Here is a 16,540-nt window from a genome sequence, read left to right as displayed (position 1 = left end):
CAAATTGAATCTGTACCAGAGTCTTCCAGGAAGTTCATTTTTCCTTATGCCAGCTCACCTGTCTGCTTGTTAATAAACTACCAAGTGACAGATTTCACACCTGCTGAGGTGAGTATGTTTCTTCATGGCTGTGATCATTTGCACAGGACAGTGACACCCATGCTGGAGAAGTGGGCTTGCTGGGCTGTGCATGACAGTCTCTCTTCATACCCACTCAGACTTTTTGGTTCTCAGGTGGGGGGTGCTGCCAGAGGTGGCCAGCCGGTCAGTGAGCTGTAGCTGACTGCTTGAGTAGTGCTCAGCCAGGTGGCTTCGAGAGACTGAGGGCTGCTGCTCTGACCTAGCAAGGCCTTTGCTCCTGGTGTCCTGGGTGACTTCTCTGTGGGAACTGCCCCCAGGCTCTTTGTGAGCCATGGCCAACCTTTCACTGGCTGAGGACATCACTTCACTCCCATCTTCATCGGGGGTCTCCACCTGCCCCAATTTACTGCTGGGGCTGTTGGCATCCTGCCCTCTGGTGCACACACCAGGGAGAGTGGGCACCCCCTCTTCCCTCCATCTGCCATCCTCATCCATCTCACCTAGCCTCTCCCCCAGTCTCTGAGAGGTCTCACATCCCTCAGTGTGGTGAGGAGGCGAAGTCATGGCTCCACACTCCTTCCTGACAGGGGAGGAGTGTCCATCCCTGGGGCTTCCCTTCCTGCCCCTCCGTTTCCGAACACTGCAGATCAGGTCGATGACACTGAAGAGGAAGGAGAGCACACTGACTGCCCAGATGAAAAGCATCATAATGGATTTCTCTGTGGGCCGAGAAACATAACAGTCCACCACGCTGGAGCAAGGAGAGTGTGTACAAGAGAATCTCTTAGGGACCAAGAATCCAAAGAAGAAGTAATGCAAGGCCCCGAAAGCTGCTTCCATCAAGGTCCGAAAAAAGAGGTGGATGACATAGCCAGAGGAGAAATCTGGCACACTCAGGCTACACCCCGCCCTGCAGGGCTGTGGGCAGTGCCTCTCCCCAGGGGTCAGGTCAGAAGGCTTATGGCTCATGGCAACTCCATTCGACCAGCAGGCTCCTTGGGCTGCAAGCTGGGCTCCTTGGTGGAGGACATAGACACTGAAAACCACATAAGGCAGAAGAACAGACACACTCTGGATCAGCCAGAACCGTAGATGGGACACAGGGGAGAAGATGTCATAGCAGACGTTGGTACATCCTGGCTGCAGAGTGTTACAAACAAATCTCTCCTGCTCATCCTGGTAGATGGGGTACCCTGCCAAGATGAGCACCACCATCCTCAACAGTATCATGAAGATAAGCCAGATCTTTCCTGGAAAAGAGAAAGCAAGAATGGTCTCATCAAAATACAAACTCAGTTCCTCTAAACTATAGTTTTTAAATACTGCCTGGGGCTGAGAATGGAGAACTGATAAATCAATAGATAGATATTTAGTCAGAGTAACAGTATCAGCTAGTTTGTTCATTTGATAAATAATTACGGAGCATGGGGAATGTACAAGAATTATTTGCACTTGAACTCATTTGTACGATGCTTCCAAATGAGCAGATTTTTAAAGATCATTATATACCAAAAATGTTTCAATTTGACTCAAATTTTTGGGCATAGCTCTTGGACTAAAAGGCCCAGAAAGAAAATTTGGCTAAGCAAATCAATGATGTAAGTAAGATCTTATTCCTTTTAGAAGAATAAGCTTTTAAAGGGTTTTAGCATATTCCTGTAACTGTGTTGAGCAAATACATGCTGCTAATTTCAGTATCCCCCTTATTTACGATAATAGCTCACAAGTTTGCCATTCAATCAAAGGGCTTGTATTTAATGTGCTCTGTGGTCCTTGAAATTAAATTTCTTTACTAATACTCATTTTTTCAGTAATTTAGAATTCCTTTCTCCCATTCCAGTCACTATAAATTAAAACGAAGCTTGTCTTTCTTTAATTTAGCATTGATGAATGAGACTAATCTAGGAACCCAAAATAACTTTAAAGCTATACTTCCATGATATGGATAAACTATTTTGAAACACATTTAAAACATACCCAGGATAATTTATAAATATTGTGTTTTGTGAAGAGATAGAGAAAACATCACCTGACATCAGAAAAACAAAACTCAATTATAAGAGAAGGCAGTTAAATTCAAAAAATATTATCATTAGGTGATAAAGTCATCTGCTTAACTTTTAACAGATTGATTTTCTTTAAATTTTACAAAATAATGAGTAAGGAAATTATCAATGACATCTCAGGCATATATCAGTCCTTTTGACAATCCCTTTTGCTATGATCCTCGCACCTCTCTGAAAATTTAATTCAATTGCATCCAGTGCAGACGTCTCTATTATTTCTTTTGTTTAAAGAATAACTAGGAGGCTGGGAGAATAACTCAGTGGTAGAGTGCTTGCCTCCCATGTGCAAGGGCCTGGGTAACATTCCAGTGTTGCAAAAATGAAAAAAAAAAAAAAGTAACTAAACTACACTGCATGTGTGTGGGGGCGAGGGCAACAACTGGGATTTGGTTTAAAATGTGTAAGAGAAATTACTAATCTTTACAAATTAAGCTCCAAGGATAAAATTGAAAAAGATAAATGAGAAAAAAGCATAATCCAGGCATTATTTTCTCATGAGTTCTTACTGAATTGTTTCTTTTCCTAGCAATGAAGAAGGGTTATACAAAAATACCCCCATCCACCTGCTTCAGCCTTCAGATTCAACACCCACCTGTCAACAAGCAGAAACCCTGTGATAGAACAAAGCCCTCACCCAACACTTCCTTCCATGATGGTGGAACCATGGAACAATTAGAGGAAAGCTGGTACCCACAGCTCCCTTACCTCTGGTCTGAACAGTGGCCTTTCTTTGGGGAGTGGGCCAGGCAAACTGAAAATTAGGATACACACTGACCCTTTAAGAAAGATTCAATGCAAACCTAAAAACAAAAGCAGAACAGGAAGGGTTTCCCAATACTCACCCACGATGGTCACATTGCAGTTTAATGTGATGATGAGGAAGCCCAACAAGTCCAAGTTCTCCATGCTTCCAGAACGCCACCACGGACTCAAGGCTGCTGGAGATGTGGAGGCCGGTGTTCACCAAGGAGGTGGAAAGTTCTTGCAGAAATAAATGTATTTTAGCTACAAAGGTGAGAGTTGTAGCTGTGAAAGGAAAGATTTGAGCCCAGGCTAGGAAGCAAGTCTCTGCCTCCAAGTTGAGACAGCCCTAAGCCACTTGCTTGCCTCTGAGGCACAGCATTCCTGACAACTGCAGGGACCAGAACGGCGGGAGTCATTTCTTATTATGGCTATTCTTACCCTCTTAGGATATTCCAGGCCTGTGGCTGTACTCAGATGTCTCTACCAGGACAGCCAGACGCTTCAGGATATAATAGAAGCACTACTTTTAGCCAAGAAAAAAAAAAAAAAAACGAACTTTTGTTTTCTAGCCAAGCAAGTTTCTCTATTAAAAAGCCATTTCCTCCTTGCAAATATTTCCACAACCACTTCGTTTGTGAAAGAAGCCCTAAAATGTTTATTTTGTCTTTTCTAGGAAGCATAACCCACCCATCATCACACTCTCATACAAAGATCTTGCCCTTATTCCGAATTCTTATGCCATCAATGCCTGCATAAATCTGCACCTCAGTTGTGTGTCCCCATTGTGGATGTAGACTCTGACTCTGTTCTTCTCTGACTCCTTTCTGGGCAGGTAAATGATAAGAGCTTTTCACTGAGAGACTAAGGGCTTGGTGCAAATCCCAGGGCATTGAAGAAGTCACTAAATATCTCATAGATATTCTCATCTTGCAATAAGAAGTATCAGCATTCATGAGAGGCACAAATCAATTGATGACACTGGCAGCGCCTTGCATATGTGTGTGGGGGTGAGGGCAACAACTTACATCAGTAGTCTTCCAGTCCCTAACTGGCCTATAAAACCTCCAATAGAGTACATTTTCCTTTTGCATCTCCTGGCCTTATCAAATTCTAGGATTGCTCCCATTGAATCTGCTTAATAAATATCATTAAGTTTATAAGAAGATACCATCAACTGAACTTGGTGACATCAATCACAGCTCCAACAAGATCTTATCAAGGCAATTGCCTTTATACCTAGAAATGAACCCATCTTGCAAGGCCGGGGATCTAGCCTCAGTGTAGAAGTTGTAGACTTTAAAAGGAATGATTTCAATTTTCCATGAAAGCTAGTCTTTTATCCCTATCTATTCTTCATTTCTGATCTATTCTTGACTTTAGTAATATCCCTAGAAAGAGTCCCAGAAACGGAGCATAACAAAACTGCTTTTATCTTCACCCACATGACTGATTCCCTTCATGACCCCCTTGAAATGATCAGTGGTTTTGCTATATTTTAGTCAAATGCTTTGACGTGATCAATAAAATTAAAGGCAGTTGTAGTTAATAGTATTGAAACAGATATGTGGTATAAGTTTTAAAATAAAGGAGAACTTTTTTTTTTTTTTTTTTTTTTTTTGCCTTGTAGACTGTTCTGGACACTGGCTTAAAGATTGAAAAACTGAAAAATTGCTAAATTTTGCTACATGATAAAAATAATCTATCCCAAATGTGGAGTACATTAAAAATGCATGACCTGGAGCAGAACACTAGCAGGTTTCATGCTTCAATTTTCTGATCAATAAAATAGAAAAAGAATGTGCCTTTCACATATTCATAGTTATGATATGCAAAATAAGATTATAGACATGAAAATTATTTTAAAATATAAAGAATTACATAGGTCTTATAGACACATCTCGAAGCCTGTTGCTCTGATTCCCATCCTTATCTTTCGGTTTGCCCCAGTATCTCTTTTGGAGCAGCCAACCCTGCCTGTCCCCACCCCATCCTGTTGCTTTTGCTATTCTTCCTCCAGGTCCATTTTTCTCCCCATTCTTTGTCTTTCTTCTCTTTCTCTTCTTTTTATTCTCTCTCTCTTGGCAGGAAATGTTTTTTTGCTTTACTTAGAAATCTTGACCCCAATGGCTACCAGAAGCAAGATGGGAGCAAGAAAAGAGATAGAGGAGAATGTGGCTGGAGCACCCAGCATCTGGCTACCTCCTATAAAATTATCCCAGAATCAATAGGGAGGTTTCCACTGGGCAGCTGTTGGGAGTAGAGAGATCTGGGAGAGTGCTGTGCAGAAGCCAATGTAAAAGAAACCCCCGGGCAGCAGGGAGAGACCGATAGGGCTGAATTGCGCAAGATGCCAAATCAGGATTAGTTCACAAAATGGAAGCAGTGATCCAAAAGGAAAGAAAACAACAGGACCTCCTACTATTTGGCTTTGGTTTTACCTCTCTCTTCCTCAGTGACATTGACAAATTATCTAGGCCTCAGTTTTATTACTTATAAATTAAGGATAATATTACTTGATTTATAAGGTTGAGAATTAGGGTCAATTTAAATAAGCACATTTATTTTTTTCCTATAACAAACTCTTAGACTGGGCATAGTGGCACACATGTGTAATCCCAGTGACTCAGGAGGCTAAGGCAAGAGGATTGCAAGTTTGAGGCCACCTCAGCAACTAACAAGACCCTGTCTCCAAAAATGTTTTTATTAAAGGGCTGGCCTTGCAGTTCAGTGGTAAAGTACCCCTGGGTTCAATCCCTAGTTGGTACCACAAAATAAATAAATATATATCTCAATGGTCGATTCTCATTATTTGTGGTAATTAAGCTCTCTAAAGTTGTCACAGACTCTGAATTAGTGAATATTATGAATCCTTGGGGAAATACAATGTTAGGTTCTATGTTAGCCAACTTTCCATTGAAGTGAAAAAAAATATTGAAACAATAAATTTAATAAGAGAAAATATTTATTTTGCCTCACAGTTTCAGAGGTTTAAGTACATGGTAACTTGTTCCTGTTGTAGCAGAGTTCACCACGGTTGGAGGACATGGCTATAGAGGCCTATTCACTTCATGGTGGCTGGGAAACAGAAAGAGAGAGGAATATTCCCTTTAAGGGAACGCCCTCGATAATCTTATTCTACAGGCCCCACCTCCTAAAGGTTCTACCACCTTGCAAAAGCACCACAGGCTGGAAACCAAGCCTTCAACATATGAGCCTTTGGAGAATATTCAAGATTCAAACTATGAACTGTTCCTATGAGCCCCTGGTCACAACATTTTCTTACCAGTCAACATATATCTGTGTGTGTTTTTGTTCATCGACCTTATTTAGTATATCATATAACTCATGGCCATCAGCATTATAACTCATGTGTGAATGAAGTTCATCAAACTCATATGCCTCAGTTTTCTTGCACCTAGAAACACTAGACAAGAGGTTGTGAAGGGAATGGGAAAATAAACAAGGAGAGAAATGAATTACAGTAGATGGGGTAGAGAGAGAAGATGAGAGGGGAGGGGAGGGGGGATAGTAGAGGATAGGAAAGGTAGCAGAATACAACAGTTACTAATAGGGCATTATGTAAAAATGTGAATATGTAACCGATGTGATTCTGCAATCTGTATTTGGGGTAAAAATGGGAGTTCATAACCCACTTGAATCTAATGTATGAAATATGATATGTCAAGAGCTTTGTAATGTTTTGAACAACCAATAAAAAAAAAAAGAAACACAACATTTCAGCATTATACTTGGGGCTGTTTAACACAGCAAAATCACCAACAAAATGCACTAAAGTGAAAAAGACATGGCACTAAATAAACTATTTGGTTTATTTACTAAAAACTCATTTATAGTGTAGGAGGAGAAATAAGAAAGCACAGCCTCATCTGTTCAGCTTCAGCTGCAAATATGTATATTGGGTGATGCCAATTTTTCACTGTACTGTTTGTGTCCAAAAATGACTTTGACAGCACCACAAATATTGATTTGGGGTTACAAATGAACTTCGGCAAGAAGGTGAATTAGCGAATATGGAATTTGTGCAAAATGAGGTCTGAGAGCATTTAATAATAGGAATCTACTAGAGAGAAGCTCAGACAAATGAAAGGGCAATTTGGAAAAGAGATGTGTCCTTAGGAGCCCGAGCTATGAAGACTCAAGAGTTATAAAAGGTGGGGTGAGTGATGGAAGCTCCAGACCCTACCCACTCCCACTCCTCCTTCAGTCAAAATATTTCCACTTCTATTTGTTATTATTTATGCTTTGACCAAGTCTCACCTTGCATAATGGTGTTTGCATTGAGAAAGAAGTGTTACAAAACATCTGGTCTTTGAGACAGTAATTATGGGTAGCATAGATTATTAAGGCTAAGGGTACAAACTCTGCAGTCTGATGGCTTGGATCACACAGCTTTGTGACTGTGTGATCTTGGAATTTCCAGTTTCAATACTAAAGCCCTGGAATGATTGTGAGGTATAAATGAGGAACTACCTAAAACATGTAAGACAATACCAGACAATCATGTTTCTCAATAATCATTCTGATTATTTCCAAGAATAAAGTACCAGTGAAAGTTGAGGAGTACAGGGTCTCCATAACCTGGATTATTCAGTCCAGAAAGCTCGCAGGAGAAAAATATTTCCCCCACCTTTAAAATGCCAAATGGCACCAAGGGAAATAGAGTTCAGTTTCTGGAAGGTTTATAAATGATGGTATGTCCTGTTTTGCTCTGTGTTTGTGTTTAAAAAATAGCTTAATTATCTCATTTCAAAAATGAATGCTTTTCTTGTACTTAAAATTTAAATGACTTCTTCAGTACTGTGGATAGAAAACAAATGTTCACCCACTGCACCAGCAGATGAATCATGCATAGAGTTGTGTTCCATCTGCATATGTAAATCTACTAAGAAAATACATTATAACGGATTCCTTTCCTGAGAGTCTAGTTGACCGCAGACACGGGTGATCTAGGGTGAACTGCCTCTGTGTAGTTCCCCAGTCCCAACCCACACACACTAGACTTATAGAGAAAAATCAGCAACTGGGACAAGAAAGAAAGTGCCCTCAGCTGAGTCTTTTTCTTCTCCTAAGGTCTCACCATCATTGTTGGACTGCATTTTCAACATCAGTTCAATTCAACATTACAGCTTCCCAATGTCTTTTGCCCTCCAAAATGGCATCGGTCATCTTGTTTTTATGGCACTTGGACTGGGTTTTTATAAGCAGAGGGGTATGGCTTCTCTACCAAAGGAGGTAAAGAATGTTCAAGCATTGTTCTCATTTAAAATAAGCTTAGGTAAAATCTCTTTTTTTTTTTTTCCTTTTGGTGTCAGGGATTGAACCCAAGTATACTCGATCACTGAGCCACCTCTCCAGACCTTTTTATTCCTTGACAGGGTCTTGCTAAGTTGCTTAGAGCCTTTCTAAGTTGCTGAGGCTGCCATCAAACCTTTGATCCTCTGGCCTCAGTCTCCTGAGCCACTAGGATCACAGTTGTGCACTACCAAACCCGGAACTGGTTAAAAATTTTAAGAAACGCTGAAGAAATACAAATTCATCCTCTCAATCATAACACAATGACGCACCCTCTCCAAGCCAAAGGAGGGCATGCTTACCAAAGAAGCCCCTGCTTACAATCTTTAAGAACAGTAATTAATTAAACATTTGGCTTTGAGATGCAAACCTACCAAGCCAATCACTTCCGAGGCTGCCCGTCAGTCCACAGAACTACATTACTCACAAGGCAAACTGGCTCCGTAGGGAATGCATAGGACGCCAAAATTCCATTTTCCACAGAACTGTTGAGCTATGCATCTTTGGAAATGAAAGTTTCTTTAAAATCTATTTAGTCTATCTTTCTAATTACAGATGAAATTAAAATGTGGCCAAGACCACCCAGCCTCAGTAGAGAGCTTAAATGATATTTGGTGTTCCCTCTCCTAACCAGAGAATTTTTGACACAAACCATATTAAAAATGAAGAAAAAAATTTTACCTGTCGAGCATGTTAAAGAAATACAAATATCTGAATAGCATAGTGTTAGCCCTTTAAGTGTTTGACAGTCTTCAGAAACTGAGCAGACAAGCAAGGCAGATCTTGTAGGTAGAAGGGGAGCACAGGTACCTAGCAGTCTCTCAAAATTTTGGATTTTCTTTGTGAAGAAAGCAAAAGACTCCACTTTAGCTTGCTTTTTGTTTATGGTCCTGGGCAATGTGTGAGAACACACTCCTGTAATGTCAACTGAAATCAAATCCAACATATTTTCCCACCATTCAGGCAGACAAAAAATGATCCCCTTCCTTGTCACTGTATCTATCAATGTCCTTTGACTTTCAATGCCTTCCAAAATATTATTAGTAGTACAAGGAACATAGTTCACTTAATAAATATTTACTAAGCATCTACTATTTCTCAGGCACTGTTCTTGGCACTAGGGAAATGGCAGAGAATGAGACAGAGATAAAAATCCCCTTGAACATGTATTGTAGTGGGAAGCTTTAACAATAAAGGAGATAAATATCTTCAGCAAAATAAATTAATTAGATGGTGATAAATACTAAGGAGAAGAATAGAGCACAGAAGGAGAGAAGTGAACATCTGAATTTCATGGGGTGGCCATTGGCAGCCTCCCTAAAGGGGCACATTTAAGGAAACATTAAAGCAGGTAAAGGAGGCAGCCACACAATTATCACAAGCCACAATCCCCTCCTGGCCAATTCCTACCCTCTTTTCTAACTCACTTGGACCCATGGCCAGGTAGCAATGTTGTAAGAGTTATAAAATGAGTTATGCGCATATGGACCAAAATACCTTCCTGTAGCCTCTCAGGAACACCACTGAGAATCCTGCTCACAGGTAGAAGTAGTGGAGGAGCCCCACTGCAGACAAGGACTTAGTGGAAGTATTCTCAGGTATTAACAGTTTTCTCATGTGAACTGCATAAGTGTTCAGCAGCATTTTCCACACTTGCTACAAATAGGCCTATTCTTTTACTGATGGAATATTTAAAACTAGAATAAAATCAATTAAAAATTAATCATCAAAGCAATAACTGGTAATCAAAGAGGTAATAGGGATGAAAACAGCACAGACTTCAAAGTTACAGAGAATGGGATTTAGTTCTTGTTCTGATTGCTTATAGTGTTTGAGCAAATATTAATCTATCTGAAATTTTTGTGTCTTTGAGATGAAAAGATGGTGCTTACTTTAAGGAGTCATGAAGATTCATTGTATTAATGTATTAAGGCCCAGCTAAGAACTCCATCACGTCTTGGAAACTCAATCAAGAAAGAGTTAGATTTTTTTACCTTCAAGAGAAAGATAGGGCTGGGGATGTGGCTCAAGCAGTAGTGCGCTTGCCTGGCATGCGTGAGACCCGGGTTCGATCCTCAGCACCACATACCAACAAAGATGTTGTGTCCGCCGAGAACTAAAAAATAATAAATATTAAAAAAAAATTCTCTCTCTCTCTCACACTCTCTCTCTCCTCTCTCACTCTCTCTTTAAAAAAAAATAAGGAAGACTATTGGAAAACATTGTGTGTCATTACTTACATTAAAAAAAAAGAGAGAGAAAGATAGATTTTAAACCCAGGGGCACTTAGACACTGAGCCACATCCCCGGCCCTATTTTGTATTATATTTACAGACAGGGTCTCACTAAGTTGCTTAGGGCCTTGCTAAAGTGCAGAGGCTGGCTTTGAACTCACAATCCTCCTGCCTTGGCCTCCTGAGCTACTGGGATTATAGGTGTGCGCCATTGGGCCCGGCCAGATACTTGTAAAATGCAATAAATGAGCATGGGGTGGCTGAAGTTTAGGGAAAGTATGGAGTGTTGCTTTATGGGAACTCAAGAAAAACTATTCAACTCATAAGTGATTTAGGGACGATCTCCTGAAAGAAGTAGCCATTTTGCTAGGATCTGAAGTCAAGCTGTGACACAGTCACCAAACTCCTCCCTAATTTAATGTTTTGCCCTTATTATTTTGGAAAAGTTAGAGGAAAACTGGAAAACAAAAGTGGTCCTATCAGCATCAACATCCTAGAGCTGAGCAATTGATGGTGGGCATTGAGCAGACAGACCCAAAGGGGCCCAACTTTGGCTTTAACAAAGAATTAATTAGACTAAACTAGATAACTCAGTGTTCTGTCTTGAAGGAAAAAAAATAAAGTTGCATCTTAGACACAAAGTATATTTAAATATTTCTTCTTTTTTAAAGCTCTCCAGAATCAATAAGATGATTTTGGCCTCTAGTATATTTAATATAATTAGAATTTTCAGGAAAGCATTGTGTGGGAAAGTAGAGTGTCAGCTCCAGTCTGGACATTGCTTGGAAAGCTTACACCTCAAATGTACATGTCCAAACCAATGGCACTTTCCCATGTTCTCTCTCTAGATATGTGACACCATGTCATCTAAAGGAAAAACTGGTACTCCATCTGCTTAGAATACTTTATTAAAATGCACTGCTTAAAGTTCATCAGCAGCCACCCATTACCTCACTGAGACTTGAACTCACCTTGACTTTCCTGCTTCATCTTCTAGTCTCCTACCCTGTACTCCACCCTCTAGCAGAATTAAACTTCTTGCCTCTGAGACCTGCCAGGGCTGTTTCTTCTAATCCAGGTACCTGATCTTCTTTCAGGATGGCTTCTAGTGACTTTGTTCTCCTTCGCCTGAGGCCATTGGATGTGCTATGCTCACTATGACATGTACCACCAGGCAGCCTCAGTTTAGCATCTTCCCCTGCCAGCCACTTTCCCCTGCCACCCTGGCCCCACCATACCCCTGTCGGGCTTAGATCTCATCCCTGTCTGACGACCCTTTATACTCACTACTTCTCCGCTGGGAGAGTACTTTCTCTACTCTTCATCAAGAGTAGAGAAAATACAATAGAAGGGTGTGGACTTGAGCCTTAGTCCCATCAATTCACTTGGGTCTTACTTGGTTGCAAAATGGAAATAATAACAGCACTTAGTTCTCAGGGTTGTTAAGACAATGCCTGGCACAGGGGAAACATTCCATTAATGGAAGCTATAATTAAGTTCACCTTTTCCAGTCTCTCCCTGGCTCATTACCTATTTTTTACATAGAGTGCTGGCCTTTTGGGTATGGCCAATTTATGGGAAGCAGTCACAACACACTGGATGCCATTTCTCGAATCTTTAACCCTTTCTGACTCAACTTCCCTTGGAATTAGAACTGCAATCAACCACTTGCCGCTACCTCTCTGTGACTCTAACAGTTTCCGAAGTCCAGAGGTATAGAAGGCCAGACATTTTGTCCAAATCTTAATTACCTAAAAACAAAATATATTGCATGGTTTGTCTTAGAGAACAGTTTACATTGCCCCCAGAGCACACCTCCCCATGTCCCATGGAAGCTCCAACTGTCACTCTATGTTGGCTACTCTCGTATGGTGCTCTGCAAGCCACAGCCAATGTGCTTTGCAATCACAGGTTTCACCTGTTCCCGTGCTGTGTGTGTGGAGATGATGCCCTCTCTATTTGGGACTAGTATATAGGCTTTGTTTTTTAAAACATTTGAAGGTATACACATTTATGTTTGTGTTTTTCCAAGTAATAAAAACAGATGAAAAAATAGAGCATTGTATCAATTATTTCCCTCCCTGGATAACTCAAAGGCAACTTCAGGGGCCCTGGGTAGGACCACCTGCTTTAAAACATCTCATGTCTAGCCTTAAATGTTAGCTGATTGAGATTCTTTGACTTTTAAAATGGATCAAAGTGAAAATGCTTATGAGAAAAGCAACTCACTGGTTTTTATCAGTCATCTTCACTATGAAAAACCATTCCTTAAAAGCAGGACTTTTTTTTTAACAAATGGGATTTTTATTTGTTGGTATTTATCTGAATTTTAAGCAGATTCTTGGACTGGTGGTTCATATTCATCATATTTCATGTCCTGTCTCATCCCCAGTAGCTTTTCCAAAACTACCACCTTCACCAATGAAGCTCCGTGAGTTTTCCCAATTCAAACTTGGGCTTCTTCAGCATTTTTACATTTCTAACAAAGACAGAACGAAATAATCTGGCAAACCTTTTCTGTGTCGTTCCCAATGCTGTCTGAAATCAATTTACTGATAGCTTTTTTTTTTTTTTAAATACTGGGAAGTGAACCTAGGGGTGCTTAACAACTGAGCTAAATCTGTAGCTCCTTTTTATTTTTTATTTTGAGACAAAGTCTTCCTAAGTTGCTTTGGGCCTCGCTAAATTACTGAGGCTGTTCTGAAACTTGTGGTCCTCCTGCCTCAGTCTCCCGAGTCGCTGGGAGACGACTAGCTATTGTGTCTGGCTATTGACGACTTCTTGCAAATCAATTTGTCTGCTCCTCCCAGGTCATGATTTCCATAATCTTCTTTTGGACTTGGTAGACCTGATGGTACTAAATATAAGAGGTCTTCTATATCTGATTATTGTAATTTTTAATAAAATCAACACAGAACAGATGCAACAAGTAGTCTTGACATCAACATGAGCTTCAATCATGAGCTGCCTTTTTTTTTTTTTTTGACCAAGAAACGAATTTTGTCACAGATAAGATCCATGACATGGAAGTCAGAGCAGTTTTTTTTTTTTTTCTCCTCTGAATGTCTTCAGTGTCCTCAATAATTAGCTTGAGTTTTCTAAATGCAACTTCATCATTCTGCAGATCAGCAAGACTCAATTTTTATTTATTTACTTTTTAACAATTTTGAACCCAGGATCTTATGCATGTCAGGTAAGCTCTTGACCACTGAGCTATATCCCTAGTCCAGCAAGATGTACTTCAAACACATGACCCTTGAGACCCTCAGATGCAATTTTGGTTCTTTGAGACATTGTGACTAATGTTTTCTCAATATTTCTTATGTTGAATATAGTTGGTGCTTTCACATCCTATCAATCTTTGTTAGAAAATGGATCAACCACAGTGAATTTCACCTTTATATATATCTATAAAGCACTAATTTATAAAAAACTAAAACAAAAGGAAGGCCAGTAGAGTGGAGGAAAGGAAATAGGGGAGAGCATGGAGGGAGGGGAAAGGAGAGGTACTGGGGACTTCACTGGAGTAAATTACAGTCCATGTTTTTATGATTATGTCAAAATGAACCCCAATACTATGTATAACGATAACACACTAACAAAAGAAAATGGATTGACCACTTTATTTTGGGCTCCCTTGCGGCCTTTTGTAGGTGTGTTTATGATTACCAACCATCATGGTGCTGCTGGAAGAGCCAAAAGGCTGGAAGCAGGATTTTATGTGAAGGTAAGGACCTTGGTTAGGGAAAGGGGGGGCCAGTGAGTGTCTGCTACTTTCTCATTTTGCCAAATTCCAGCCCTTTAACACACACAGTCCAAGGGCCAAATCTAGGTTTAGTTATTCTTCATATTTACCTCTTATTTGTTTGTCTGTTTTAGGCAAGAGCAGAAAGACAGAAGGAAAAAGAGAGAGAAAGAGAAGGAAGGGAGACAAAAGGGGAGGAGGGGGAAGGAAGGAGGGAAGGAGAGAAGGAAGGAAGAACCGTGGGTGGCTGTGACTGCAGTGACTTCAGCACTGGGCGAGGGAGTCTTGTTAAGGACAGATCGTGTCTTCTTTGATATAATGAGAGCAACTAAGGACAGAGCAGGGAGGAAGAGCAGGAAGAAAAGATTAACATTAAACAGAGACATGAGGTGGGAGGGAAAGGGACAAAAAAGGGAAATTGCATGGAAATGAAGGGAGACCCTCATTGTTATACAAAATTACATATAAGAGGAAGTGAGGGGAAAGGGAAAATAAACAAGGAGAGAAATGAATTACAGTAGATGGGGTAGAGAGAGAAGATGTGAGGGAAGGGGAGGGGGATAGTAGGGGATAGGAAAGGTAGCAGAATACAACAGTTACTAGTATGGCATTATGTAAATATGTGGATGTGTAACCAATGTGATTCTGCAATCTGTATACGGGGTAAAAATGGGAGTTCATAACTCACTTGAAGCTAATGTATGAAATATGATATGTCAAGAGCTTTGTAAGGTTTTGAACAACCAATAAAAAAAAAAATACAAAAAAAAAAAAAAAAAGAAGGACAGATCAAGCTGGGCACGGTGGGGACGAGAGGATCTCTTCAGCCCGTGAGTTGGAGACCAGCCTAAGCAACAACACAGTGAGACCCCACCTCATAAGAAAGGGGGAAAAAAAGGGGCTGGGGATGTGGCTCATGGAAGAAGACCTTGTTGATCCCTAGCACTGTAAAAAATCAAGAACAACCCAGTTTGTGATCCCATTATATATGTTTTTCTCTCTCTCTGCCATGAAATACTAGAAGGGGAAGGAAGGAATTGGATCTATTTTTAAAACTCACAACTGTGACACACTCACCCTCCAAACATTCATGACCACTTTGATTTGGGACAAGTGATAGCCTGTTTGTCCCAAATGAAGGATATATTCAGAGGACCCAGACACTGGTATTTCAAAGAGCCACTGATGATTCCTCTCTGAGCTAATGTCCCACCCTTTATGCCAGTTTGTTTTTTTGTACCAGGGATTGAACTTAGGGGCACTCAGCCACCGAGCCACATCCCTAGCTCTATTTTGTATTTTATTTAGAGACAGGGCCTGACTGAGTTGCTTAGCACCTCGCCATGGCTGAAGTTGGCTTTGAACTTGCAATTCCTGTGTCATCCTCCGGAGCCACTGGGATTAGAGGCGTGTGCCACTGTGCCTGGCTGTATGCCAGCAATTTGAGAGACAGGAATCTCCTCAAGAGGTCTTTTTAATTCTTGTTTTCTCTTAAGGAATGAAAAAGGAAAGGAAGGTAGGGGACATCCCGTTGTGTTTGTTGAGGTGAAGTTGATGCAGACTGGACCTCCACAGAAATTGGCAATGCAGGTACCAAGCTCAATTTCCACATGAAAGCAAAGACAACAATGAAGCAAAAAAAAAAAAAAAAAATTACACTTACATAGGAGAAAAATAGACAAGAGTTTAAAATAGAATGACAGGTGAAAGAATAGAGTTGGATCAGGTGACATCAACTGTCAGAAAGATAACTTTTTTTTTTTTTTTTAAACAGCACTGGGAATCAAAACCTAGGACCTGGAGCATGTTAGACCAGCTCTCTACTACTGAGCTGCATCCTCAGCCCCAGAATGATCACTTTTATATCTAAGAGACTGATCTGGGTAGGAGCAGGGACAGGAGAGGGACAAAAATGCTCTGTATCTCTATGAGCCATTTACTTGATGGCTCAAGTTTACCCACCTGGTAAATGGAGGAGCTGGCACCCAGCTAGGTGCCTGATGTTAAAGCTCTTCACCCTGCATCCCACAGAAGCGCTGTGGCCTCAGTTTCTGCTGTAGTTTGGACCTTAAGTATCTCCCAGATGTCCATGTGGTAAAGGTTTGATTCCCAAGGTGGCACTATGGGAGGCAATGGAACCTCTAATAGGTGGGACTTCCTGGGAGGATTTTAGGTCATCTGGAGTAGGCCCTTGAAAGGGACAGTGAGACCCTGGCCTCTTCCTCTTCTTTTTTTTATGTTTCTGATAAAGAATGAGGATTTCTTTCAACGGAGTGTTTTAGTTTGTTATCTAAAATGTCCCACAAAGGCTTACAAGTTGAAGGCTTGGTCCCCAGCTGGTGGCACTCTTGGAGGGC

The 16,540-nt window shown here is 40.7% G+C and overlaps 1 protein-coding gene and 1 pseudogene across 1 annotated transcript; both read right to left on the bottom strand.

Moving 5' to 3' along the window:
- Positions 1-204: 204 nt before the first annotated feature.
- Positions 205-3,165, bottom strand: Gjd4 (gap junction protein delta 4). The gene is made up of 2 exons (XM_026409116.2): positions 2,990-3,165; positions 205-1,331 (listed from the first exon to the last, which is right to left on the bottom strand). The coding sequence occupies exons 1-2, from the start codon at positions 3,051-3,053 to the stop codon at positions 205-207; spliced, it is 1,191 nt and encodes a 396-aa protein (XP_026264901.2). The 5' UTR covers positions 3,054-3,165.
- Positions 3,166-12,767: 9,602 nt separating this feature from the next.
- LOC113196980 (small ribosomal subunit protein eS1-like) lies at positions 12,768-15,275 on the bottom strand (annotated as a pseudogene).
- Between the last annotated feature and the right edge of the window lie 1,265 nt (positions 15,276-16,540).

This window comes from Urocitellus parryii, chromosome 9, assembly GCF_045843805.1.
Source record: "Urocitellus parryii isolate mUroPar1 chromosome 9, mUroPar1.hap1, whole genome shotgun sequence".
Taxonomy (NCBI): Eukaryota; Metazoa; Chordata; class Mammalia; order Rodentia; family Sciuridae; genus Urocitellus; species Urocitellus parryii.
The sequence above is the reverse complement of the archived record's forward strand: the minus strand, read 5'-3'. Positions and strand labels throughout refer to the sequence as shown.